This window comes from Cygnus olor (genome assembly GCF_009769625.2).
Source record: "Cygnus olor isolate bCygOlo1 chromosome 30 unlocalized genomic scaffold, bCygOlo1.pri.v2 SUPER_30A, whole genome shotgun sequence".
NCBI classification, from domain to species: Eukaryota; Metazoa; Chordata; class Aves; order Anseriformes; family Anatidae; genus Cygnus; species Cygnus olor.
In genome coordinates this window covers 130,852-158,688 of record NW_024429049.1, presented here as the reverse complement: position 1 = coordinate 158,688, position 27,837 = coordinate 130,852, and the positions used below count along the sequence as shown (strand labels likewise).

Genomic DNA, 27,837 nt, shown 5'->3' with positions numbered 1-27,837 from the left:
AAGCACGGTGAATTGAATACATACTACCTTTTTTCTTCTTCTTTTGGAAGGAAAATTTTTGCTCAATAGCTTTCACTTCTTCTGCTGAGATGAAATGACGGACGTTGTAGCTCACCCCCACCCTGTTGAGGTGGCCCCGCACGTGGTTCGCCAGCCCGATACCGTTGTGAAACCTATCTGGGCAATAGGGACATTTCCTCTCCTCATTCTTCAGCATGGGCGAGTCGGAGTCCAGGAGATCATCGAGCTCCAGAGGACCCTCCAGAGGAGAGTCCAGCAGGAGCATATCCAAAGGAAGAGGCTCTTCCATCATGAAATCCCGGGAAGGGAGCGCTGCTTTCTTCTTGAAGGGCTTCCCCCGGGGCCGCTTCGTCGCCTTGGGGTGCGGGTTCACCTCCTCCACGAGGACAAGGGGTACCATCATCCGCAACTGGTGCTGCTGCTCCTCCGAGGCTATCGAAGAGTCCGTGGCTTTCAAGGTGTCTCTGAACGTCCTCTTGAGGTCCAAGGCAGCTTGAGGGATGGTGACGGGTTTGATGCCTCTGTTCTCAGTCAAGTCTGTATCTGGGGTTACGGAGATCTCCTCTTCCACGCTCCCCATGTCGTTGATCAGCATCCATTTGTGCCTAATGTCCTCCAGCCCCGTCGAGTGGCTCCTGAGACTGTCGCCTTCTGCTTCAAGGTGCCGAGCTGCTGCTTTTTTTTTCAGCTGCTGCAGAGCAAACTGCGAATAAACCTTGGCGGAGGAGAGGCTAGACAGCCCCAGGTTTTTATGTGGGGCAGCGTACGGAGCCGCTTTCCTGGCGTGAAACCCTGATGACTGGTAGTCCTTTTTACTAGCCCCATTGCTCTTGTCGAGTCTCGGGTGAGTTAGGGAAAAACCGTGAACAGCTTCGTAATGAGATGCGCTTTCTTGGTGGGGCGGAGGGAAGAGCCGGTCTGCTTTGCCAAAATAATCAGTCTCTGCAAACCGGCCTGGCCTGGCCGGGCTGTAGGCATCTCGACTAGTTCCTGGCTGATTGGGGTCTTCCTCGTATGGCTCCGTGTCCCAGGAGAGGTGGGAGTGGGCGTATTTCATGTGCTCTTTGAGAATGTTCTCGTTGGGGGCCGGGAAGCTGCAGAGCATACAGGTGCTGAGCCCTTTGCCACTGCCGTGAGGAGGTACCTGCACTTGCAGGGGCATGTGTTCATTTGGTTTGAAGTGTTTGTAAACGCCGTGCACAGGGCTATCCCGCATTTCTCCGCTGCCCGTGCTTCCAAAGAGATTCAGACTCTTTGCTCCTTGGTCCTTCCTCTCCTTGACGTGCATCTTGGCGTGCTGGACAAAGATCTTGGAGGAGTTTGTGCCAAAGACGCACTTGGGGCACTGCAGCCGGGCTTCCCGGCCTTCGTCTGGAAACTCGTTCAGCTTCTGGATCTCTTCAATAATTTTTTCCCTGGATTCTTGGTGGAGCCTTTTGTGCTGCTCCAGGGATGTGGGGTCTCCGAAGGCCCATCCACACTCATTGCAGCAGAACTGACACTGCCCTCCCAAAGCATCTCTGTCTTGGTCCCTCCCTGGTCCACGATTATGCTGAAGCATGTGATCCATCAAATGTTCCTTCTTCTTGAAGTAAATGCTGCACTCAATACACGTGTACACTGTAGGGTCCTCCTCCGGGCCCAGCTCCTCCTTCCCCTGCTCCTCTACCAAGACGCTGCACACGTAGGGCCTCATCTCAATGTCATAGGAGCTGCAGGGAGCAGGCTCCAGAGACATCAGCGGGATCCTCTCCACTGAGTCTTCAGAATTTACCGTCCAGGACTGTTTGCCAATGGCAAGGTCCGTGCCGAGCTGAAGACCCGGCTTCTGTATCGTCCACTCAGCTGCACTGAGTGGGCTGATCTCGCCCAAATCTGAGTCGACCACCAGCCCCTTCCTGTGGGACGAGGCGCTCTCAAGGGATTTGGACTTGCCGAGGACAGGGTTTAGCGTTTTTCGGAACACCGTCGGAGTCAGCGGAGGAGGCACTTCACGCACAGCTTGTCCCCGAAAGGGCATGTTGGTTGCTACATCCGTTGGCTTGCTTACGTCTTTGTAGTGAGGACTTGGGCTTTTGTTGGGTCTAGAAATCCAGTCGACCCTCTGGATTCCCCTCTTGCTTTTCTCTAAGTGCTCTTTGCTGAGGCCTTCAAGTTGCTTTGGTTCATTTTTAAGGTATTTCTCTTCCCCACCACTAACTGGTGCCCCCACACAAGGGCTGGGCATCTCTGCTGCCACCTTGCCAGCGTCCAGGTCCTCAGAGTCGCTCTCCAATTCCTCGGGATCCACCTGCACAGTATTTACAACCTGGGGATCCACTGTGAACACCGACTCCTTTCCGCACCGCGCGTCCTTCGAGTCCTTCAAGCCAGAGAGTCTCTCTAAAGTGCTTTCTTCTCTGCCGTCGCCTGCTCTCGTCTCCAGGGCAGAGGTGTCCCAGGCCATGCTGCTGGACACGGTCATGTTTCGCAGGTCCAAGGAGCTCCTGGCATCCGTTCTGTATAAAGCCTTCTGGAACTCTAAATGCTCTTCGTTCGTGGAGCTGCAAAATAAGTTTTGACAGTTATTAGCTGGTTAACGGGACAGCAGGAACATTTCCACCTCCAAAAGGCCCATCGTGGAACCGGGGTGTTATGGCATAACACAGGGTGGGGATTTCACGGTGACTCCCACATCACCCCGAACATTAAGGATTTAGGACAAAAAAGAGCCAAGGACTGCTCGGCCCTTCCCACCCTCCTTTGACCACATGTAGCTATAATCGGGTCTGAAATCTTCTCCTGGGCTTGCTCCAAGCTCGTTTCAGTCCTGGCTGCATCTGCTACGGTGGCTCTTCCACATTTGTGGTGGGCACAACAAACAGGAGCATCCTCCTGGTAGAAACTTCAACGTCCCCATCACTACATCCCCGATTCCTGCCCTGGGCCAGAAGTCACCTTTCCCTTGCTCCATCCCACTTTCTCCTCCTCCTTCCCTTTTTCCCTTGCTAATGCCTTGGGATGCTGCATGCTTGGACATCTTATTGCCTTTTCACCCAACCCACCAGGGATATTTGCTCTTAGCGATGACATTTGTTACTAACAAGCCAAAGAATAGGCCACCGAGCTCTCCGAAGTTGCATAAAAACAGAGTTAAACGCCAACATGGACCATACCAAAGGTCTCTGGGACCAAAAGATGATTTGCCCCCATGGTTAAATGCAAGTCCTTCTCTCTGCAGCAGGAGTGGGAAGTGCCAACCATCATCTGTCCATCTTCCATTGCAGATACCACAAGCCATGCTAGATCGAGTGTGGCTTCCCCACACATCCTCCCCCAAACCCTCAGCAAGGACCCCATAGCTAGCAAGATCTCAAACGTGGAGAACAAGAGCCTCAACAGGGGCATTGGGTGGCCCCATACCACCCAACAGGGTGCTGTGGGCACCACCACCGCACCAAAGATGTGTTAGGTCCTGGAGAGGGGCCAAGCATGCCCACAGACAGTCCTGAAAGTCTTCCATGGGGGTTTGGAGGCTTCTTCCAGAAGAAAAAAGGGGGACACTCAGGGCCAAGAGGCTGCAATGAAGGCACTTGATGTTCTCCAAGATGTCCCAAGGGACTGAAGACATCTGTATGGGACTAGCAGCGATGAGATGGGACCTCCAGGAGCCCCAAACCCTTCTACCAGGGTGGTGACAGGCTCACTGGGGAAGCCAAGAGCCTCAAACAGCACCAAATCACCACATTTTGGTTTCTGAACCAGGGTCCAAACAATCCAGCCACCCCAGCCTCCCCAAAGAGCAGCCACGACTTCAAACTTCGACCGGAGCAAAAAGCCCAATGTCGGCAGAACCCCTGAGGCTCCTCCGCGTTCCCATCCCTTCCCCGAGGATGCCACTCGGCTTCCGACCTCGGCGGCCGACCTGGCACCTGGCTTCTCCCCTCCATGCAGCACCCGTGGCCACAGAAGGCCACGTCCTGGTGCCTGCCCCCTGCTAAACCATCCCTCAGGAAGAAACCTGCTGGACCGCGGAGCCCGACACCCAGAGGAGCCTAATGACTCGAGACCTCGTGCAAGGAGCTGCCCCGGGCCAGCTTTAAAACACTATCTTCTGGGTCAAGTTGTGCTGCCGGGAGAACAAAGTGCCTTTGTTGGAGACGGCAGAGTTGCCAGCTCCGCTTGACTCCCGTGTTGCTTCCCTCTCTGTATCTTTTTTAAACCTCTTTATTTCCAAGAAAGCAAAGTTTAGGGGCAAACCGACTCTCCCACAACACTGTGCTCGCCTTTCCAGCTCCAATCTTTCCCTATTTTATTTTTTTTTTGAACTTGAGAGAAATTGCTGTGGACAAGAGGACGGGCTCTCTATTGTCCATGGCGTGCTATCAGGGAAATGTGATTCCCATATGCGCTGTAAATCCTGCAAACATTATTAAAAATAACTCGCGAAGGAAACCGCTGGCCCAGGAAGGATCAGTCAACAGCAGATACTAAAATAAGCCCAATAAAACATGCTGGGCATTGGCTGGATTGCTAAACAGGCTAAGAGAGAGCGATTCTCACGAGGAGGGACCCAGCCCTTTGCTCTGCACGAGCCTTGGGCTGACACCTCTAAATCTGCTTTCTCCAGCGCGCTCAGAGGTGTTTGGGACACCCCTTAAGCAGCTTGGGGACGCCCATGCAAGCACCCACCTCCCAGCACCTCCTCCCCTCACACCAGGGACAGCCCCAGCAGCACGAAGCGGAACCGAGATGCTCCGAGGGGTGATGCAGGGTGGGCAGAAACACGGTGGGCTGGTGGGACGCGGATAAATGAGACTAATCGGAGTGGTGGCGTTGCTCTGTAGTGATGGGATGGTGCTGGCTGGCTCTAGAGGGACCTGGTGACACCCTTGGTGGTAGGACAAGCCTCTTTGGGGACAGCCAGGTGGATGTTTCACGGCTTTTTGTAACCGGAGTGCTGTCAGCAAGGGGAGATAGGCTCCTGGATGCTCTGCAACATCCCCTGGGCACTTACCCGAGTTCGGTCCTGTGAGCTGGGTTTGGGACAGCACCGGAGAGGGCAGGATCAGGCTCATCTGCAACAGAGAGGAAAGCTCCAAGGTCAGTGCCCAAGCGAGGCTTCTTCAGCATAATTTGCAATAAATGTGATTTTTGCGTTTAGAAAAAGAAAAGCTTTCCCAGCAGATAAACCCCCCTCTGCTCCTGCTGCCCATCCTTCCCTCCTACAGCCGGGTCCAGATTACGGGAGGATTTCCGAGCCACACTTAAGAGGGTTTAATCCCATGCGCAACTATTTGATGTATAATCAGTCCTGCAGCTAAGCAGTTTATAGGGAAGATGTGCATGCCTCTGGCCGCACTCCTGCCATCCTGGCTCACCGGAGCGATACCTGGCAGGGTTGTTTTTGTCCTCCCTGCAAAGGAAACCGCGACCCACCAGCTCTACGTGTGGGGCTTGCAAGCCTGGTTTCTCTGGGTGCCCAGAATGGCGCTGAGCATCATCTGGGGCTTGGAGGAGCTCTGCTTTGCTCTGGCGTTGCTTGAACCTCAGGGATGGTTCCTGTGCTAAATCACACTCCTCCAACCTCGCTCACAAGATGCAAGGCAGGATCGTGCTTTCGGCGGTGACAACAAGCAGGAAAATCCTCCCATTGAGCTACGTCAGGCTCAGATGCACCTAGATCAGCCCCGCGGAAGGGGGAAAGCCTTCGGTGACGTCCAAGGAAGACGCATGGATCAAACCTACCTGGCCCAGAAATCATGAGCAGCGAGAGGAGCAGGCATAAGCAAGACTCGCCGGTACGTTGCGGCTACAGAGCCGATGTTGTCCCCCTGTCACCAGGACCTACTCTGCCACGCGATGCCCAGGAGAGGGTGGCAGCTGTCCCCAACTTCGGGATTACTCCTGGAGCAGCCATGGGCTCCATGGAGCTCAGGGCAGCGCGCCAGGGTCTCGCTCCTCATTGTTTTACTGCTGTGCACAGCCCAGATGCCGGCTTCCCCCCGTCCTGCTCCAGCCACGTGTCGTTGCCGCACTGCCCATCCTGGCCGTATGGAAAGCAGGGACTCACTCGTTATTGCGTGGGGAGCTTGGAGAAGCCGAGGCGTAGCCGGGTGAATCCCCATCGCTTCCTCCCACGAGCCTGTGGTCTGGCCCCAAGCAAGCCAGCTTGCTCCTGGGACTAGGAACCGTCATCGGCATCTCAGGTCATGGGCTGCCCTGGGGCTCATCGGCACAGTGGAAAAGCCAGGAGAGCCACGGGGAAGAAGAGCAGGGGGTCCACAGCCCCAAACATGATGCTCACAGAGAGGAGAGAGAGCCAAGGCACTCAGCTGCCACCGTGCACCAACCGACAGCCTGAAAAGCTTTTAAATCTGAATGCAAAAGAGGAGAGGGAGAAGGAAGAGAGCTGCAAGTCCTGGCATGGGGGATGCTTTCGAAACGCACAGCCAAGGAGATGGGTTTTGCTGCAGCGGTCTACAGGCTCAGCCTGCGAGAGCCTCACCAGCCCCAACCGACCTCCGTCCCCTCCTTGACTGATGCAACCACGTGCAGAGTGCGTTTATTTTACAGATTGCTGCTGGCATGCCGTAAGTCGAGTGTGATGGCCCAGGGAACGTGGTATTCAGGCCACCGCGCTGGTTATGGAGATGGAGGAGGCAAGGCAGGACCTGCCCTGAAAGCGGAGGAGGAATGTGAAAAGCTGGGGCTGGTTTTCCATCCTCCTGACATTCCAGGTGAGGCACATCAGAGGTGAGACTTTTGACGCTGAGAATCTCTAATTTGGAGGCCTCGTCCGGAGAAGATGATGAGTTTTGAGGTCTTTCATCTGGCTGCAGAGCTAGGGCCACACATGTCACCGGGGCTATCCAACAGTAGTGTCCTCAGAGGCCAGCCTGCAGCAGGACAGCGTCCCTGGCTCCTGGGAGATCAGGGTTTTTTTGGCTTCGTAGTCATTTTGGAAAAGACCATCAGGATCCAGGGCCAAGCTGCCGAGGTCACAGGGGATGAGCAGCATTCGTTCAGGAAAGCCTGAGTCACCAGCTGGCCCAGTTGGGCATGCCAGGGGGAAGGGACGGGAAAACCCAATCCTCCCAAACCGGCAGATTTTAAAACACTTCCAAAAAAAAAAAAAAACAACAACAATAAATCAAAAGCGATGAGGAGGAGAGGGGCAGCTGAGGGTGGAGGGGCTGATTGCCACGAAAGGATGGTGGCAGAAGTCTTCCAGGGGCTCTTTTGTTCTCCCGAGCTCCAGCATGGCTCCTATTTTTAGAAACTGTCTCCTTTAGAGGAAAACATGCAGTGATTTATCTTTCTCCTGATGAGCACGTAACTGCACTCCCTGCAAATCCTGGTTCCTTGGAAACAGCAAGAGATGAGGGAGTTTAATGTCTTGGACTTAGCAGGCTCAAATTTACCCTCTATGGTAATCCAGCAAGAGCTGCTCCTCTAACCACAGGAGCATGGCTGCAGCTTCTCCCAGGAGAGCGGCACGGCAAATCTGAACTCAGCTTTGAGCTCACGGGATCCCTGGGAGGTCGAACACCCTCGTCCCATGCCCATGGGTCTCCCCTCCCTGTTTTTCCTCTACAGCAAGAGTTAAAGCAGCCTGGCCAGGACACCAAGACGCTTTTCAAAAATCAAGCCATCACATGAGCTTGCAGCAATGCTGGTGGCCAAAACACACACAAAGGCCAGAGATAAGGGAAAGCCCGCGCCGTTCCCAGCACGGGAGTGGTTACACAGGGACCAGGAGCTCTCCTAGACGTGGAGGACTCAGTTCTAGACATAGTTGGCGATGGTTACTTACATAACATGTTTCAAGGGTCATGGATTGAGAAATACCGACATCTCCTGAAGAGCCAAAAGAGCCCCGGCTCATCAAGGCCGTCACAGTCAGGGCTGATAAGCAGAGGTCAACAGCACGCTCGGGAGACGCGCTTTTGCCTAAACCTTCACCACCACCCAGGAACACACCGGGAGGCACCGCAAGGTGCTTTTACACACCACTGTCCTTCCAAATGGCAGATCCTTCCTACAGAAAGCATCTCCAAAGGTTGTTTTCTACCAGATCCTTCTTACACAAAGGGTCTCCAAAGGTTATTTTCTACCAAGTTTTTCCTACACAAAGGGTCTCCAAAATTTATTTCCTACAGGAGCAACTCAACACTTATTTTAAGACTAATGACCATCGTGTTGTGACATCTGATTTTTTTTTTTAAACAGCATTGCCCATCGGTAGCTCACAAAGATGTTGGTAGATCCAATGTCCGATGACGTGAATCCAACGAAGGCTCCCAACCACCAGGGACTGGAGGACCTGATGTACAAAGACGGGGAAGTTGGGCTTGTTCAGCTTCAAGATGAGAGCAGGAAGGTGCTGTCTACAGCTACTAATTGGAGGGTGTAGAGAAGACGGAGCCAAACTCCTCTTGGACATGCAGAATGAAAGGGGAAGAAAGTCACAACATGGGAAACTCTCCCCTGTGAGACTGGGATTGCCCTGGGACAGGCCTGAGACGTGGATGAGTTCCATCCCTGGAGATGCTCCAAACTCAACTGGATGGGGTTCGAGTGACTCAAACAACTTTGAAGTTGGCCATGCTTTGAGTACAGGCATGGGCTCAAAGCAAAAAGGTCTTCTGGGTGGCGGTTTCCATCAGGACTCTATTAGACCAGCTAGAAGCAGGGAGAGATTCTTCCTTCTGAAAAGTTCAACCAAAAAAATATATTCTCCTGGAAGAATCATACTAGACACCCCTTTGGGAGCTGTGTAATAATCTAAAAGAGCATAAAGGAGTGAAGATTTAAAGAAAAAACTCTAAAACAAAAACATACTTCCTAAACTTCCGAAGTTGTTCACCTGCAAAAAGGTCCGCCCCCTGAATACAACAGAAGTTTTCCCTTCACGCAATCCTCCAGGATGGGAGGGAGGATGCCTACCTGGCCTCCAAGACTGAGAGCTTTCTGCATCTCGTATTTCAGCAATATGGGATGAGGAGGGAGACTCAGCCCTGACTTCTACCCTCCAGCAGCTCCCCATTGCAGTGGGACTGATACTTCCAAAGGACATTGATCTGAGGATGGGGTGAACTGGGTTTCCAGTCAAGGGAGGACAAAACAGACTCCTCCTGAGGGTGAAAACTCAGTTTAGACTAGAACTGGGGTCTTCAGAAACAAAAAAAAAAAAAATCAGGCAAATTAGACTGGAATTTACAATACCAACTTTTGGACCAAACCAAAGGTTTCCAAGAGCCTCCCCAAACCAGCTGATCATCTCCAAAAGCCCTGTACTGAAACAACACATGCTCTCCCAGGCTTTTTTTTTCCCCTCCACTTATCTAAATGGAGCAAAAAGATGTATTTTAGCTCTTTTACGGCCAGAATGTGCGCCCCTGCCATTTGAGCAATAGCATTAGGCAAGGGGTGAGTTATTGCATCACCTTCCGAGTAACGCAAGATGTTGCAAGGGCATGAGTTAGCTCCAGAATTAAAGACTAGCTTCTGCTCAGGCTAATGCTTTAATCTTGGGTGTTTTAATTTGAGAGCAGAAAGTACCCGAAGACTTGCTCATTGGTGTTAGCTTCTACATATTGTAAATAACCTGGAAAAAAAACAACAAAACTTTGGCTCGATGCATGGCCTTTCGCGGTCCAAACACACAACAGTGACCCACAGGGCTGAAAAACCAGCAGACAAGTTGGCACAGCAAGGATTGCCGCTCGATGGCGGTGAGAAAACCCTGCAGCCCCATGTTACCAACCCAACTGTAAGGGATTTCTGCTTCATCAGATGGCGCAGCTCTGTATTTTTGTTTTTAAGCCAGCACAATGAGGATTCCCATGCTAGAAATGTTCTCCGAGAGCAGGGCTCTAAGAAAGCCAAGAGATTGGTACGGCAGGAGAAGCAAGACAGCAATTCCACTAAACAAAAAAAAAAGGGCATGACCAGCAGCTCTTTCCCCTCCAACCCACTATAAATTGGAGCTACAGCCCCTGCACGAACACAGAGCTTTCCCCTTGGGCAAGGGAAGACAACCGCTCGCACCCGATGTCACCAGTTCCAGCAAGAGCACCCAGAAGAACAGCCTGGTCTCCTGTAGACATCTGGGTGGCCACCCAAGCCCAATTCAAGTTCTTTTGAAGGTATTCCTGCCCCAAAGCTTCAGGTAGGGCAGATTACTCCTCCACCCCAAAAGGATGCTATTGCTCCTGAAGCTCTTTGTCGGTATACCTGCCCTGAATCCCCAAGTAGGGTGGACTACTCTCCATCTAAAGAGCACGGCATCACTCCACAAGCTCTTTGATGGCATTCCTGCCCCGAATCCCCAAGCAGAGTAAATTCTGCTCCATCCCAAGCTCATGGCATCACACCACGCTCACAACAGCTGCTCTCCAGCGGGAATCATCCCACTCGATGCCTCATGCAAGCGTCCAAACCCTCCCAGGAGCCAGACGAGACGATGGCGCTCTCCGTCCCTTTGCTGTGGCTTGCCAGAGGCAAGTTGGAGATTTTGCTCATTCTCCTGAATACAGATGAGCTGGTGAGAGAACAGGAGGCTGCTGCGGGAGGGCTTGGACTGAGGCGTGAATTTCGCGTTTCCTCCTGAAAACGGTTGTGTTTCAGGTCAAATTTTGTGCACGCAGCGCCTGCTCTGGCACCAGTGAAAGCTCTTGGCTGTTTGCAGATGGAAACGAGATGCCTTTCTTTCTCCTTTGCTCTGTGGCAGTTCAGGGCAGTATTAAAGGACGCTCCTTAGCCCACGGGCAGGTGACCTTGAGGACAGCTCTTCGAAGCCCAGTGTGCTGGCAGCACACCGCGTCTCATCTGACTCGGGCTTAGCCAGCTGCTGACAGAGCTGGGGACAGTGCTGTCACGTTCCCCTCGTGCTTCCTGCAAGCTGTGCAGTCCCCTCGCCCTCTGCAGATGCAGGGTGCTAGAAACCCGTGCATTTAAGGGCTGGAAAGCCCCAGGGTTGTGCAACCAGCATCCAGGTGCTGCTGTTTTCTGCTGCTGGACTTTGCACGGGCAGGAAAAGACACTGCAAAAGGCCCAAGCAACAGCAGTCCACGAAGCTCGGTGGGGATATAAACACTTACATCCCGACATGCCTGCTCTCATCTCGGGAGATGAATGCTGCAGGCTCGCACACGAAGGGGATCGGCTCGGGATGAATAACCCACCATTGGCAATCGTCTCCTTCCCCACGCTCCGGGCTGGGAGGAGCTGGCTGCTGTGGGACTTTGCTCAGCTCGGGAGCTTGGAGAACTCCGTATCCTCCCTACCAAGGGGCGAAGCAGACTCCCCTGAGGAAATAACATCCCTAACAGGGCAAAAAACCCAACGCAAGGGTAAGGGCATCCTGAAGGGATGCAACTCGGTACTTGCTCATCAAAGGTTCCCAAATTTTTCATTGCAGCGGTGCCGCCATCCATCAAACTACTCCCAGTTCGCTCACTGAGGCTCCACGGAGCTGGCGTAGGAGCAGAGCCATCCACGCTTGGTCCCTCTGGCTCCTCAAGCTGCTTCATGGTGCTGGAGCACAGCCAGAGCAGGGGGAAGGACCAGAACAGATAACAACTGGACTTGATGATCATAGAGGTCTTTTCTAACCCAAATGATTCCCGGGCCCCCAGGGAAGCTGCAGCACCTCCACCCTTGGAGATTTTCCCAATCGGACCAGGCAAGCAACCCGCTCTTGCTTCGGCAGTGCTCCAACCCAAACCTCCCTACCCAAAAAGACATCACGGCTAAAGCTCCCGGGCTTCATAAAGGCTTCGCGCTCACTGGATCCCAAAGATTTGCTCTCACCGTACCTGGACGCCACGCACCCCAAAACCCCGCACCGCGTCCTGCCACGTGCACGGGTGCGAGCAGGTCCCTCTCGCCTCCGTGGGCCTGGGGTATCCTGTCCCTGCTATTGCAACGGGCTCTCCCTCGAGCAGTTACAAAGGCAACGCCTGCTCAGGAAGTGGTCTCTGCAGCAGAGGGCTGCAGGAGGTGGGGATCGACACCGCAGCAAGGGGAGGGCGCTGGACGCGCTTACTCAGCACCCGAGCGAGTGCAAGCTCATCCCGGACTCGGGACGCTTTGGACGCTCAGCTCGGTTGACCTGGCCACTCGCAGCACTGCAAATCACCCCCATTCCCTTTCCATCCTGCTTGGCCATCGACGCCAAGCAAAGCACTGTGGATCTGTGTGGATCCAACCCCTCCAAGCTCCCATTTCCCAAGGGGGTCGGTCGCATCTCGCCACGTCCCGTGGGATGCTTGGCTCTTGCCGTGCAGGATTCTCTGCCACCGCTGTCACGCCCAAGCTTAAAACTTCCCCTTGAAATGTGGGTCCTGCGTGCTGGCTGCGTTTGGGCTCGGCTGTGCCTGGGCACGCTTCTTCCAGCGGCTGTGGAGTTCGTTCTGGCTGGTCCAGACAGGTCGCTGCATGTTGTATCAGGACAAAAACCCTGCTCGAACCTTTCTGGAAAGGATCTGGAGCAAGCTGTGGTGCCACCACGGGCTCAACAGACGTGTTTCTCGCAAAGCTGGGAGGTTTGGCACCGATTTACGCTCATCCAGTGCTGGTCACAGGCAGGAAGAGCATCAACCCTCCAAAAACGCGACCTGCAGAAATGCGCCGCTCACCACGCACGAGCTCATCGTCCTCCAAGAGGAGCTCGTGGTGGGACTCTGGAGAAATAAAAGTCACCCATGCACCGCTGCTCATTCTCACCCAAGTTTCAGCAAGCTGCTCATGCTGGAGCTGGACTGAAGAAAAAAAAAAAACACCACCAACTGAGCTAAACTAAAATAAACCAGTGCCTTCTGGCTCGGGTGCACAGGCTCACGTTCAAGCTGCCCGAGTCAGCAGAGCTCAGGAAGCCCTGTGTGCTTCTGGAAGACAGAGATGTAGGAAGCATGACACATCTCTGGCTGTTGGCTCCGCTCCCCGGGATGTTTATGGTCAGTGAGATCCGCCATGACTCCACAGCCCTCGAGCGAACATCTGGAGCTGCCCCGATGCCACGCAGCAAGGCCGGTGAGTGCTGTGGGGCGGTGGCAGCACGGTGGCTTCCCCTGAGTACCCGTCCCATCACGGGTGCTGGCACTGGGGTGTCACAATTGGAGAATGAGCAGGGTGAGGCTGTCGGGGACCCCATCTCCCTGCTGAGCTCAGACCAAATCTAGCAAGGGGGTAGAGGATGAAGCCAGGAACGTGACACTTTATTTCACCAAAGACTGGAGAAGTCCCACCATGGAGGAAAGGTGACGTTTGTGGCTCCTGCAGACACACCACAGCCTCGAAGGCATTCCCTTGGCTCTCCCAGGTGCCTCCGGCCTTTGTAGGACTTGCCAGGGCCACCCAAAAGTGGCCAGAGGAGGAAATGAAACGCAGCTCTCCCACATTCCAGCCTGGACCATCTGGGCGCTGTCGTCTTCTGAGAAACAGCTGTGCAGCGACACGGGGTTTCTGTTCCAAGAAAGAGGCCAACCTGCGGGTCTGCGAGCCAAAGAGCGGAGCCAGAGGAGGAGGAGGACATGCCTCTGCCACGGTGTTGGGGCCGATGAATCCAGGCACTGAGCCCACAGAAGCCTCGGGGTCTCCAGTGAGGTTTTGGCCACCCTGCAGCGAGGGTTTGGAGACTGAGTGGGACCAACTCACTCAAGGTAGAGAAGGAGAAGCGTCGCGGCAGCATAAAATCCATCAGGACCCACGGACAGAGGGCAAGATCTAGAGAAGATCCACTGGAAAAAGCAGGTACAAGTGCAAAGACTAAATGAATGATGAATTGAGGGATTGCATTAAAAAAGCTACCAGCGATGTTCCGTAGCTGCTCCTGACCCTGAAGGGTGCCTGAGAAAAGTCCTCTGATGTCCCAACGCAGAGGAGAGACGGGCAGCAGCACCCCGACGGAAACGGATGGGAAATTGTGCCCAAAGAGCCAGGGAATCGGAAGAGAAACGGGGATGATCTAAGGGAGAAAAGCTGCAGTGGATGGGAATCTCGTTAGCTGGACGATGGAAGACCTGCAGCCTTTGGCAATCACATGGGAGCTGTGAGTCACTCACGGTGTGGTTAGAGAAAAAAAAAAAAAAAGAAAAAAAAACATTTAACTGTGGTTTGCAACCTGCAGCGCGTGGATGACTTCAAGAACTGCCTATGAAAGGCAGCAGAGAAAAGCCAGCCCGTTGTCAGCAGCCTGAGCTTGCTCCGCAGGCATCCGCTCCCTGCTGGAAAACCTTCGGCAAGCCTAAAAAGAGGCGGAAACCCCCCTGTTTCTCCCCAAAACACCTCACACGACAGGGCAGGGAGCCCTTGTCACCACTCAAGACCCTGCGGGGGGTTCCGCCGCTCGCGTGTGAGCGAGGTTAACCGAAACCGAAACAGGTGTGAGGAAAGGCTAGCATGGGGGGGGCGGGGTGGAGAAAAGCAGCTTTTTTTTGCTGCTTGCAGCCGAGCAGCGTGGCTTGTTTAGCTTGGCACAGCCAGGAGGGAATCCGACACTTTCCCAGCGAGGAGCTTTGCTCTCCTTCCCAGCCTACCCGCGCTCCTGGACAGAGGATTTCGGTTTTCTCTTGGTCTAAAGCTCACGCAGTCTAAGTTTTCGGTCTAAAGCTCGCATGATCTCGGGCTCTGGAGGTGGTTTTGGGGCTCCCACAGCCAGCACCCCAATCCCTGAGCCCACACGTGGCACAGCTGCGTCAGGTTGGGGAGGAAGACGCTGCTCCTTCCTCCGCGGCGCTTGGACCACGGCTGCTGCCTCTCATTGAGCTGCAGCGATGACGCTCGGCCCGACACAGCTTTCGGGACCGTGCTGATCCCGTTTAACCCAGTGACGGCGACCCCAAGCCCCCAAACCTCCCGCTTCGAGCCCGCCAGCCCTGGGGAAACCTTCACGTGCCGAGGTCTGAAGGGCTTCGAGGCGTGATTTCAGCTCCTAAATACAAACTGATGCGGGTCCAAAAAGATCGAGCCTAGATAACCGTGCTCTGCCTGCTTTGGGCAGGGCAGGTGCTTGCCCTACATCGATATCCACCCCCCAAAAGAGTTTAAAACCCTCGAAAAAGGGTCTGGGGTGAGCTCCCCTTTGCCACCCCTGCCTTGTGCAGCACCAAGCCCCCTGGCGCGGCTCCAAGCCACCTCCCATGCATTTCCCAATTTTCAGCAGAGCCCAGGCAGGTGCTATGTAAAACCCCATTCCTTTGCCACTTAAAACCCTTGGGGCTCTTCTACCCGAGGTTTCCAAGTCTGCATTTCTCCCATCGCAGAGCTTTGTTTTAAAAACAAAGGGCAAGTGAGAATGAGCGCTGCCTGCGGGTGCCAAGCCTTCCTTTCAGGTCTTTTACCTGCCGTGAGAGCCCAAAAGAAGCCTTTTCAGAGACTGTTGAAACCCTTTTTTTTTTTTTCCCTCCTCCCATTAAAGAGTTATCAGGGCTCTGAGCAAATCCATCCTCTCGATCCTGCGCTGCTCCGTCCAGCTTTAAGCAAGATTTATGTGACGGGTGGCAGAAACTTTCCTCGTCAGCAGAGGACACATCCAGCATCTAATGAAAGAACGGCTTCTCTCCAAGCTGCTTGAAAGCCATCCAGGCTCTGTTGCAAGCTCATCTTGTTTGGATCCATCCCTCTTAAAAAGTTTCCAGCAGATCTCAGCACACGGGCTGCTCCCATAAAAGTGGCAGTGTTTTACCGGCAATGAATGCAGGCGATTCACGTCGCCACCCCCTTTCCCTCCAAGCCCGCATCTTTTCACCCTGGTTGCTCGCTCCTCTGTCTGCCAGCACACATTGGCTTCACTGTCGCTAAAATGGGGTTTGAATCACCTTAAAAAACATCTGGGTAGCCCTGGGAAGCCAGCGTGATGCTCACGCTCTTCTACACCTGCAAATGTTAGCTGGTGAGATGGTCCCCGAAGGGTTTTTGGGATGCTATACGGGAAAAACTCCATTGGGATCATCTCGCTGGTTGCTGCCGTTAACAAGCTGTCCTCTCTGATTACAGAAACCCACCGAGGAGAACTGTGAGCCAACGGGTGAGCCGTGCCAAATGCGGCCGGATCCGCTCCTCGGGTGGCTTCTGGGCTTTCTGGAGATGCCCAATATGGGGTAATCATGGTGAAAATCCCTGGGCTGCTTCTCCTGGCACCACCTCGCCCCAGGCTCTGGCAACGTGGAGGATGAACCGAGAGGGGACCCAAAAGCTGCCGAGATTCTTCTTCCACCTGAGCATCCTATGGGGAGTTGGACCCCAAATGTCTCGGGGAGGAAAAAATGGGACTGATTCCAGGCAGAGCAGGAAGGGACAGGCCACTGGAGATACTAGGTGGAAAATTAAGATATACTGAGGATATTTGCAGCCGCTACACAGGGCTCAGGGTCAGGGCTTTGTTTGCGAGGTCTCTGCAGGGTCCATCAGGTATAAACCAGGCAGAGGTGCTTTCCCAGATCCTCGGGTCTTAAATTAGTCTTTTTTTTTTTTTCTTCTTCTCCCCTCTATATCTGGGAATCCTTGAAGGCCAAGACGCACAGAGTCGCGCTTTTTGGGAGCCAGCAAAAAAAAAAAAAAAAAGAGGGGAAGATTTTGACCGCAGGAATAGCCCAAAGCTGTAACAACGCATCGGATTAACGTGGTTACGAGGGGGACGAGCCAGAGGCTAGGGCAGCGGCGAAGGAAGGGAAGCAGCTGCTCAGCTCCACATCCCCACACGGGATAAGCTCCACCAGATCCCGATGACACGAGGACATGGTGCTGTGGGAGGCACGGCGCGAGCAGGAATTTCGTTTTCTCCGCAGCAGCAAACGCTGGAGGAGGATTAACGTGGCCCTGTGCCGGAGCATGAGCTCATTTCTGCTGGGGCTGGGACGAGGTAACGGCATCTCCATCCCCAGCTTGACCCAGCAGCTGGTAAGTCTTCTAAAAGGGGTCATTGCTACAGCCGCTTCTCCTTTAGGCTCTCCTTGATGGACTTTATCCCCTCATATTGTGGAGGAAAAAAAAAAAAAAAGAGAGATTTGGGCCACTTGCTGGGGTTTTCTGTACATCCAGCAGCCTGGAGAACAGTCTGGGCTGTGGGACAAAAGCAAGCACTCCCAAAAAAAAACCCACACATTTGCATCCCCGTTGCAAGCTTGCCCTAACCAAGAGCCTGGCTTTGCACAGCAAAAACCCAGCCCGGCCCTAAAAAACAGGGAGGGGACGAATGGGGGCCGTGTCCTACTTGGGATGGCAGCAGGAGAACCCACGGCCGTGCCCCCGGCTTATTTTTAAACCGTGGCCCGGTTAGTGCGAGCAGCGGCACAGGGAAGGTGCCGCGGGCTGCTTCGGGACGTTATTTATAGACGCCCAAAGAGTGGCGCAGCAGCTGCTCCGCGCCTCAGGCAACCCCGAGGAGGAGGAGGAGAAGCAGGAGGCAGGATGGGAGCACAGCCCACCCCTCCTCGCGCCTTCACGGCTCCAGTTTCGGGTCACCCGAGGCCACGCACAGCACAAAAACATCTCCCACGACGCTCATCCCATCCTCTTGGTGGCACAGTTGAGGACCATGACTTGAGGACCCAGCCCCAACCGTTCTGCCCCATGGGGACGTCGCCGTGCTTGCAAGCAACCACTCAACCCAGCCATTGCCTTGCCCAAAAATCCTTATTTTGGTGCATGGTGCGATAGCCCCTAACCCCAAAACTCTCTGGGAAGAGTTTCACCTCCTCGAGGCTCACTACCCCCTGCATTAGGGGACACGTAGAACAGGGTTTTTTTCCATGCAACCTTAGGGTTACCAAGTGTACTCCACGTCCCAGCTCCAGCCAAGCTCTGTCTGTTGTCTTGGACTCAAGTATTCAATTATTTATTTGCTAGGCAACAACATGACATCTTTCCTGGCACCACTCGCAGGCTCCAAGGCTGACGGAACGGTAATTAGCGAGGAAGGTTACTGGGACTGCGAGCTCAACCTCCTCGGTGAAGAGAGGTTGGAAAGCCAACAGCTTAACTCAGCCCAATGCCCATGAGCATGGGGAATGTGATGGGAATTTGCCACGTCGGGGGCCCGGCACCGTCCCTCATCCACGCAAGAAACATCCCCCCCCAAAAAAAAAAGCAAAAAAAAAAAAGGGGTTGGTCACTGGTGGGCGCACGGCAGTGGCTGTCCTGAAGAGGTACGGCAAGGGATTGGCAAGAGCTGCACCTCGTTCGGGTGTCCCGTCTTGTGACTTGCCTATCTTTTCTGGACGGAGTTCAAAGGCGGGCCAAAAAGGAAAAAAATAAATAAAAACATAAAAGAAATTGGTCCAGCAGTTGGCAAACACACCTTGGGACGCTGGGCGTAAGCTGCTGTGCTCAGGAAAGGGTTTGGAGGCCACTGGAGCTCTCTGCAAACCCCAAAGCTGACCCCGTAATGTTTCCTACATTGGAGCACTTCGTATGGGGACCCACCTTGCAAGAAGGCCACATTTTCCCCCTAAAATTCACTCCAATACAAAAAGATAGACTCAGCGCTGTCAGGGTTAATGCAACAGTAAATAATCTTATTTATCGCCCCTTCACCCAAACCAACTAGAAACCAGCTTTTCCACCCAAAACCAGTTGCTTTGCACCTGACACCCGACAGACCCAATCCAGCACGAGCAAGAGAGACGTCTGGAGATCTCAGATTTCTCCAAAAAAATCCCATGGATTGATTTTTTTTTTTACTGTACAGGTGAGCTGCCATCGCAGCCCAGCACCAGCTGCGCTCAGCACCGACACTTTTCCAGCCGTTTCTTCCTTATCTTCATCTGCTCCATGGTTATTTAAGCGCCAACTTTGCTCTTCTGAGCAGAAAAAACACCTTTGCCCTCTCATCTCCCCGCTAAAATCCCCTCCAAAAGGTTTGGTGCCACCGTTTCCCCCCCGCAAAGGACACGAACTGGGGAAATTTCATCCCAATGACTCCTCCTTGGACCTGCTAAAGCCCTTGGGCATCTGATGGTAAAGTTGGAGGAAAGCTCCCATTTAGCGAGACTTCAAGGGAAAACCCTAAAGTGCCTTGGAGGGAACCGAGAACAGACCCCACGCTCCACAAGCATGCAATAACTGACCCCATGGGGCCGCCGCCGTCCCCAATCCCATCAGGTTTCTCCCCAGTTTGCGGGGGGGGGCGAAGCGCACAGCAGGATTTGGCCCAGAAGCACGGGGTCGCAAGGGGAAACCGAGTCACGGATGGAGCCTCACAGTTTGTGAACGGCCCTTTGTCCTCTTTTAAGGAGATTTAAGGCAGGTATCAGCCCAAAATCGGGCCCCCCGAGGAAGGTGGATAGGGATGCGGCTGGACAGGCACACGATGCTACTCCCCAGCAGCAATTAAATCCCAACCCAATTTAAGCTGTCCCCAAACCAGGCTGTCCCCAAGGGTGTGGACAATTTCCCAACCCGCCGCTGACCGTCACGGCCCGCGGCTTCTTTGTGGTCCTTCAGGACTTTTTGGCAAATGAGCACCAACAACCGGTGGCCCCCTGGGACACCGAGCCCACCTCCCGCCCCTCGAAATTCCCGACTGCCTCGGTCGAGCGGCCACGAGAGCAGAGGCAAACATAGCCCCGAGAATCCTCCCCGAGGCTCTCGGGCGTGACGCTGGGCTCAAGTGGGCTCTTGAGTTTCATTCCAGCAAGGGGGGAAAAAAAAAAAAACGTAAAATAAATAATTAGTAAAAACATCACCTCAGGTGCCCGAACAGGGAGGGATCGGCCTCCCCCAGGGGTGATGGCAGCTTGCTCTGGCTTCCCAAGCAGCCTCGAGGGATCCCGAGCATCCCCGGGAGAGCTCCAAGGGTCAATCGGCCCCATGCAGTGGATTCCAGGCGTCCGATCCGGATGCCCCCGTGGTGAGCCTGTTGGCTCTGATTTTCCACCACCCTTTTTGTACCGCCTCCCAAAAAGGCACAGCGGATTTACTCAAGCCACCTCAAATCTTGGGTTATTCCTCCCAATTTCAGAGGATTGAGGATTTGGGATGAAAATGCCCCTTTTTAGCCCGCTGAGCTACTTATGCCAGGTGGCTGCCTATACTTCACCCTTCCCAGTTGAACCAGTTTGGCATAAGATGCTGGTTGGAAACCAAACCTTGGACTTTCCGGAGAGATATGAGGTGTCCCAATGGATAAAACCCTGTCCTGTGCTAAAACCAGGGACATTACGACACCGAGATGAAATCAAATCACACCGGAGATGCAGCTGGGAGCAGAAGAGCCCGGTGCTGTCCTCTCAGTAGCTCGGTTGGCTCCTGTGCCAGCGATTAAACGCGTTAAAAGGTGTAAAAGAGACAAGTCGGCCAAAGCAGGACGCAGCCGCGGAGGATAGGAAGTGTCATTTCCTCTCCGACTTGCTGGTATTAAATCGACGCACATTCCCTTCGCTTCGATTAACTCGGATAAATAAACCCTCAGCCCGCTTTCGGCTCGTGGCCACAGGAAAGAATTCAGCCGAAGGAGCGACACGGAGCTGGGTTGGTGCAGCAGGGCTCCGTGCCACCGTGCTGCCCCCTTTGGGGACCATCCCCATTTGGGGACGTTGCCAGCTGCAGAGCACAATGAGCCCATGGCGGGGACACTGCCATTGGGGTCTTGGTGGCATCCCCCAGAGTGGGATGTTCCTGTATGGGGGACCTCATGGCACCCCGCTCTGCCACAGCAATCCCAAAGCGGGATGTCTCCACATCGGGGACCTCGTGTCACCAGCCCTGGGCACGGGGAGGCGGCTGCAGCACCGCACGATGCCACCAAGCCCCCAGAGCTGCTGAAAAGCTGAAAGCATGACCCCACATGACCCCCAGCCCTCTGCTAGCCCCAAATCCTCCATCCAAACCCTTTCCCTGCACTGACCGGATCGCTCACCTGCGGGGAAAGAGCAGTCGGTCACCGGAGGGGATGCACCGCCGCGATGCAGCGAGCCCCACAAAAACTCTCCGCGACCGCAGCTCCAACTGCCCTGCCCAAATTCGAGCTGATAGGGGCAGGAAACCCCCCGGGTTCGGGCTGATAACGGCCCCAGCAGTGCGAGGAGCTGCAGCCTGTTAAAAATGCAGCCCAGAGATAAAGGCTTTGGGATTCAGACCCGAGGGCATGCTGCTTGCTCAGCCCCAAAAGGAGGACAGGGACCTCGCCATCCCCGGAATTTCCAGCCAAGCACAGGAAAAGCTGGCTTGCAACAGTTAATTACCCAAATTGCTTTTACGAGAGCCCCTTCCCAGCACAGGCAGAGCCCAAAACAACCTCCCAAGGAAGAAGGAGGGGAGACGAGGCTGCCAAGAAGGCACGGGAAGGGTTTCCATTGGACACGGCATGGACACAGGGTTTCTTCCATCCTTCCCACGCCACAATCCTCTGTGTGCCCCGAAGGTTTCCGCATGCAGGAACCCTTTCCCTGCGGGGGAGCTTGATGCAAATAAACCAGGAGCAGTGTCTGGGTGCCAAAAAACTGCTGGTGCCGTCCTCCGAAGCCGAATTCTCGCAGCTCCAGCTTGGAAGCCCCAAAAAATCCTCCCTCGGTGGCTGCTCGCTGACCTCCCCGCAGCGGCAGTGTGGACTTTGCCTGGTTCCAAAAAGCCGCTGCCAAAGCTGGCTCCGTGCCCTCCGCCGTGCTCCACGCAGCCACAGGCAACGTTTTCCGCGGGCAGCCGTGTGTCTCGGGCACGCTGCCCGCCCGGAAACCCCAGACCCGAGGGGGAAAAAAATCGGCTGCGACGGAGCATAAGGCTTTTCCAAGCCCGGTTCCCCTCCAACAAGCCCTTCGGGGAATTTGGGATGTTGCCAGCATGCAGACGCAGCATCACACCTTGCTCCATGCCTCCTTGTCCGTACCAAAACAGCCCCCAGGGCTGGGGAGGGGCAGCACTGAGCATTTGGGGTGGTTTTCACCATTCTGTAGATCCTTAAATCGCACATACCAGCCTTAAATCCCACGTTTGTGGTGCTTTCGGGGGCTGTTCCACCGTGTTTTTAGAGCTGGGAAGCAGCCAAAGAGACTCGCACAACTGCAGCCCCTTCAGCAGGGCTGGGGCCACCCAAACTACCCCAAGACCCCAGCTGAACCCCGCAGGCCACCCGCACGGGGATATTCTCCATCTCCAGGTGCGTCCTTTTTATTTTTGGGACACCATCTCCCCCCCTTTCTCCCTATTTTGCCATGCTGCACGGCATTAGCCTGTTGTGCTCTGACAAACCCGCCTTGCACATGGGATTTCTAGAGGGGGAAGAAAAAAAAAAAACAAAACAAACTTGATCCTGCTCAGCACCAAGCAGGATTTGCCCTCCAGCAGAAACACCCTGCGCTAAACCTCACGCCTGACTGCCCCGCGCTGGGCTGCCGAGCTCAGTCTTTGAATTCTCCTTCCCTCCTCAGGTTAATTTTCCACCCGTTGACTACAGCGGAGGAGCCCGGAGCTTCGAGGACACGGTGCCACCCATATCCCAGCGGGACCAGCTTGTAAGCAGCGAGCAGATCACCCGTGCCAGCGGGCGAGGTTTTAACTCGAGCGCAGAGTTACGGGCGAGCTCGTCCCAGGAAAGCGGCTTTGAAGAAGTGCCTGCAATCAGCAGCCAGCAGCTCCGCAGCTGTTTCTGCTTCCAGCTGCTCAAAAAGCCACCTTCCACCCAGGGGGAGGCTAATTAACAAGGCAAATCACCCGCCAGGATGCCTCGAGGAAACGGAGAAGGAGAGGAGGGCTGCGAATGTGCAGGGTGGAAGCAGGCACCGGGCCAACCCGCAGCCCTCGGCGCCCCAACGGTGCCAGAGTTTTGGAGGACGTGGGGCTGGCACGGGAGAGGGCCAATCCTCCAAGCAAGCAGGGGACAGATGCTGGGAAATTGGGGGTTTGGGGAGGAGCAGAGCACATGCAGCAGCTGTGTAGGGTTCCCCTGTGAGAGGAGAGCTGGGGAAACATCCCCAGAGCGCGGCAGCATTGCTCAGAGCCCTCAGAGGAGGGATTTTTTCCAGGGCAGTAACTCCCATGGGTAACAAAATGCTCATCCTGTAACGGAAGAGCGATAGTTATCACGATGCTAACGGCATCCCAGCACAGCTCCACACTGGCACTGGTGGCAAACGGGTCCCTGCCCATCCCATCGCCTGCACGCAGCTCAGAGGACGAGGTTTTACCCACGCAACCATGCTTGGTGGAGCCTCTTCGAGAAAAGGAAGCACCGAGGGGAGTTCAGCGAGGTGCAGGTGGCGTGCTTTCGCTCCCGCGGCCCCAGCAGTACCAAAAAAGCATCCACGGCCGGAAGATTTGACTCGCAAAGCATGCCTGAAAGCTCTCAGCCGCGGGGAACGCGAGGAGTTGGCTGCAGTGAGGGGGGCTCTGCCTTCCCCAGGTGCATCCTGAGCTCGGGGAGGCTCATGGCATGAGCGGTCCCAACCTTGGCTTGCTGCTCGTAAGCGTTTTTGGAACGTGGGGCAGACCCCCAACGCCAGCCCTGCTCCGAGGTGCAGGGCAGGGTGGCTGGAAGCTCTCCGAGAGCCCAGTTTTGGGGCCTGACCCATCCCGTGGGACACATCTGGGCCTCAACAACAGGGATGCGACCCCTCGGCAGGTCCCCGTGGCTCCTCAAGCTGGTCCCCGTGGTGAAGCCCGGCCACCTTGCGCCCTGCCGCTGGGGATGGTGGCACGCGTCCCATTCGGGGTCCCTGCAAGGGACAAGTGGCCTCCAAAAAGCCACCAGCTTGAGCCACCACATCCCTGTCTCTGGTGCTGAATCCAGGCACGAACTTGCTCATTTTGTCACAACCCCAAGCCTCAAACCCACCCGTTTTCACCACGCTGAGGCTCCCTTTGCCCGGATTCTCGGCATCTCGCAGCAGAACGTCCCCAAACCAAGAAAGCAAAGACGAACCAGAGCGGGGGCACCACTGGCAGGACGCGGGCACAACATCCGAACCAGCTCAACCCAAACCAACCAAAGCACCGGGAGCTGCCACCAGCCCGCGGGAGGAACCCAACAGGGACTTCACAGGGACTTACCGGCCACATCGCGGGCTTCCAGGGCGATGTCGGGCTCCTGGCGGGACAGAGGCGAGAAGAAGTTGGGGTCCTCTTGCAGGGGACAGAGCTCGGTGCCGGAGGGTCCCTTTCCGTCCCTGCTCATCATCGCCAGGTTGTCCGCGGTGTAGAAGGTGGCTTCCTTGAGCTCCGTCCCTGCTTCCACCGATGTCCCAGATAGAGCCGGACTCTCCAGAGGCGCTTTCGCATCTTTAACAAAAGCAGCTCTTCTCTCTTCACCTTGGGGGCACTCAAGGGCAGCAAAATTCTCTTTGTTTGGCTCCAGTGTCATTAACAGGGCTCTGCCTCCCTCTCCCTGGCGCTCTCGCTGTTGCTCTGATAAAGTAGGGACAGCTTTCTCCATCCCTCGCCGATTGTGCTGTGTCACTTGCAAAAAAACACCGCACTGGGACTCGGGAGGGTTGGCGGCCAGGGACTGCCGGAAAAATCTACGAGAAACAGAGATAAGAGAGGGGAAAATGAGAGAGGAGCCTGGATTTCTCCCAGGTGGAGGAGGATGCGAGAGCGGCAAGCAGCTTCTAAAAACCCTGAAGCTTCCCAGCGCGGGGCCTTGCTGCTATTCCCAACGCTGGAATTCCCAGAACGTCTCGGTGCCCTCTGCTCATCCTCTTTTTGCTACTCCCCAAGTCCAGCCAGGCTCTGGGGCACGACGTCGTGTCCCATCGCTCACCCCCTTGGGAGCACCAATGCTGCTGGTAGCCGACACGGTGCCGGGTCCGTCCCGGAGGTGACGCACCCTAAAACATCCCAGATCTCCCCAGCACGAAGCTTTTCCCCCAGCCCGTTATTTGCGAAGAGGGAAGGCGGCTGGGGTGGGGATGCCTCCTTGCTTTGGTGGCATCCATCCCTTGCTACGCTCCCTGCCAGCCAGAGAAAACCGTCACCCTTCAGCACGTTATTTCCCCCCAAAATTAATCATGACGCAGCTGCAGGGAAGTGTTTGTATCCCCAAAGCCTCCTGGCTCCCCAAAGACATAGGCGTTTGGTCCGCTGCCGACACCAAGTGGGGTTGAAGCAGGAGAAACGCCTCAGCCTTGCACCGACCCAACCGCTGACGCCGAAATTGCCCCAAAGCCAAGAAATCCTCTATCCCTGCAACCCCGCGTCCTTTCAGATGAGTTCAACTGGCTGGGTCAAAGCAACGTCCTCAACAAAAACAGCACCCAGGGATCCTCCAAGGGTTTGGGTGCTCCTGGGGGCAAGCCAGTTGTGTTTGTCCCCCCCAGAAAATAACCCATCTCCCCCAAACCCTTTCCACCGCCTTAAAAAAAAGTCACCTGGAGGAAGGAGGGAGATCTCCAACGCCCCTGCTTTGACTGAGGGGCCAAATCCTGATCGGGGGCGGGGGGGCGTTAGGAGGAAAGAGGCACTAAAAAGCCCGGCTTATCAGCTAGCTGGAGGATAAAGGCACACAGGGAGAGCGAAGGAGCTAAATTTACCCAGCCAGGGAAGGAGAAGGCAGGGAGACTATAAATACCTTCAAGGTAACAATGCAAATGAAGAGAGAATTATTCGTGCTCTCGCAAGATGCTATTACCATCCACCGTAGCCTGGGGCCACGGGAGGAGAGCAGCAGAGCCGAGCCCAGCGTGTGGCACCGCGGTGACCCCGAAACCCTCTCCTGTCCCCCAAAAAGCCACTTTGCCGCCTTCCTCTACGGGGCCGGGCGAGTCCCCAGCTGCACGTACCCAACCGGCTCTTGCTTGGGCTAGTTTCTTCCCAGCAATTTTTTAAAAAATAGCACTAAGACCTAAAAAAAAAAAAAAAAACAAAACCGTGGCACAGTCGCCTTTCTTCCAAATCAGCAGGGGTCAGCTCCTGCAGCTGGCTTCCATTTGCGCGCCGCTTCCTCCGGCAGCGCCAAACGCTCGCACGCAGCTTCCAGCGAGCCGGGGATGCCGCTCCACGAGGGCTTTTCCACCTGGGGTTTTGGAGCAGCGAACTCGAAGCGTCCCAAATCCCTTCTGCACCTCCCCTGTCGCCGTTCAGGAGTTTCCCACGTCGCCGTCCCAGAGCTGCTCCCGCAAGCTGCTGGTGCCCAAGGGCTGGGGCAGAGGGTGCTCAGCCGGGATAAAGCCAGACCCCGGGGAAAGCTTCTGCTTCTCCCCAGCTCTGCTGAAAGCTAGGACGAGGACGCAAAGAGGGCGGCAGGGCAGAGCACATCCTCTCCCCGTTCCTCCCTGTATCTCCCATCGCATTGTTCCAGGAGGCAGCGGCACCGGCTCGGCACGCGGAGGCAGCATCCGGAGGGGCTCGGCTGCCTGGAGGTTCCTCAAACCTCAGCACCAAGTCAGAGGAAACCAAAATAAAAAAAAAAAAGAAACCCACCCCTATTTCAAGAGCGGGCTTAAATTTCGTCTTGGGAGCCAAGGGCTGACCGGGGAAAACAATGGCCCATAGATTTGCCCGGTGCCTCTTTGCCAAGCGTCGGGTGCCTGCGAGCAGAAAGCGGCGGAGGAGCAAGCCCGGCGGCGCTGCTGTCGCTAGCACATCCCACAGGCCACCTGCTCCGTGCCTGCCCGCACACGGGGACAGCCACCAAGCCGATCCTGCTGCCACGTCCCCAGGAAAGCCAGCAGGGAGAGGGGGGACATGGGAAGAGGGGACACGGGGAGAGGGGACCCCCAAAATCGAGCAGGATGGGCCCCTGCCACCATCGGTGCATCCCTCTGCCAGCCACGGGGTTGGCACCGGGGAGGCTCGTCCCAACCTTCCCGGCAAGCTGCAAGAGCCAGGCACGCAGCCAAATGGAGAGAAATCACCCCAAAACACATCACCCCGCTCCTGGAAAAGAAAAAAACAACAACCAACACAACCAAACACGGCACAACAACGTGGGCACGTGGTGGAAAGGCGCATCACCCTTCCTGTGAAGGGACCCATCAAAACTGGGCTAAGTAACTGGGGGTTTGGGTTTCTTTTTTTCCTCTTTTAAACAGAAAGCAGCGGCCCAGTTCAGCTCTGCCAGCCCTGCATCCCCACAGCATCCCGAAGCCACCGGCACAAATCCCAACATGGCCAAGAAACCAGGATTTTGGTTAAAACGTGTCGAGCGCAGGGGCCAGCGCGGCACCATTGCCGGGGGGGTGCCGATACCACGTCGCCCTCCAAACATATTAATTTTAAATTACTTTTTGGAAGACCTGCAGCCACCCAGCCTCCAGGAAGGGGCTTTTTTCCCTTTTTCTCCTTCGTGAGACACGGTGGCATCCCCCCCCCCCCCCAATCTGCCGTACCAGCAGCTCTCCATAGAAACTGGCCGCTGTTCCTTCTTCCTCCCCAAACACCTGGTTGGGTGTTTTTGAGCTCACCGAAGAAGATTTGAGATTTTCCCCTTTCTTCCCCCCCTCTCCACGCCAGCACCCACCTCCGCAGCTCACGGAACCCCCCCAAAAAAAGCAGGGGCTGGCTCCGCCGGGAGAGCGAGGTGTGACCCGCTCGCTGCTTTTTTTGGGGGGCTTTAAAAAAAAGCAAAAATCCCCAAGGCCCCCCCCCCCCAGGAGCACACAAAGTTTAAAAGTTCTCTTACCAAGCTCCCCGGCACCCGCTCGTGGCAAGGGCCAAAGCCAGACTGCAGCATCCCTTCCCCCAGCCCATCGCCCCAGAGCCATGCAAAGGCGGAGCAGGATTGGGACAATTTAAATGCTAAAACGGTTAAGTGGGGACAATTGCTTCCTTCCCTGGGAGCCAAGCTCAGGGGGATCTGGGCCACCACCACCATGCCAAGGGTGACTGCACGAGGCCAAACGGCTCCTGGTGGCGTTTGGAGCCTCTCCCCCCACCCCAAACCCCGCCACCCCAAAGGGGTCC

At 55.3% G+C, this 27,837-nt stretch overlaps 1 protein-coding gene across 5 annotated transcripts in view; it reads right to left on the bottom strand.

Moving 5' to 3' along the window:
* Positions 1 to 27,837, bottom strand: part of WIZ (WIZ zinc finger) — a 50,315-nt gene that overhangs the window by 20,290 nt on the left and 2,188 nt on the right. For 2 of the 5 annotated variants that reach the window (XM_040542954.1, XM_040542957.1), the window contains exons 2-4: positions 23,989 to 24,455; positions 5,018 to 5,078; positions 25 to 2,564 (exon numbers count right to left, since the gene is read on the bottom strand). In XM_040542954.1, coding sequence (XP_040398888.1) covers positions 25 to 2,564; positions 5,018 to 5,078; positions 23,989 to 24,455 — 3,068 coding nt within the window. Of the gene's footprint in view, positions 1 to 24; positions 2,565 to 5,017; positions 5,079 to 23,988; positions 24,532 to 27,837 lie in introns of those variants that run through there. The other 3 variants (XM_040542956.1, XM_040542958.1, XM_040542959.1) reach the window with 3 other exon arrangements.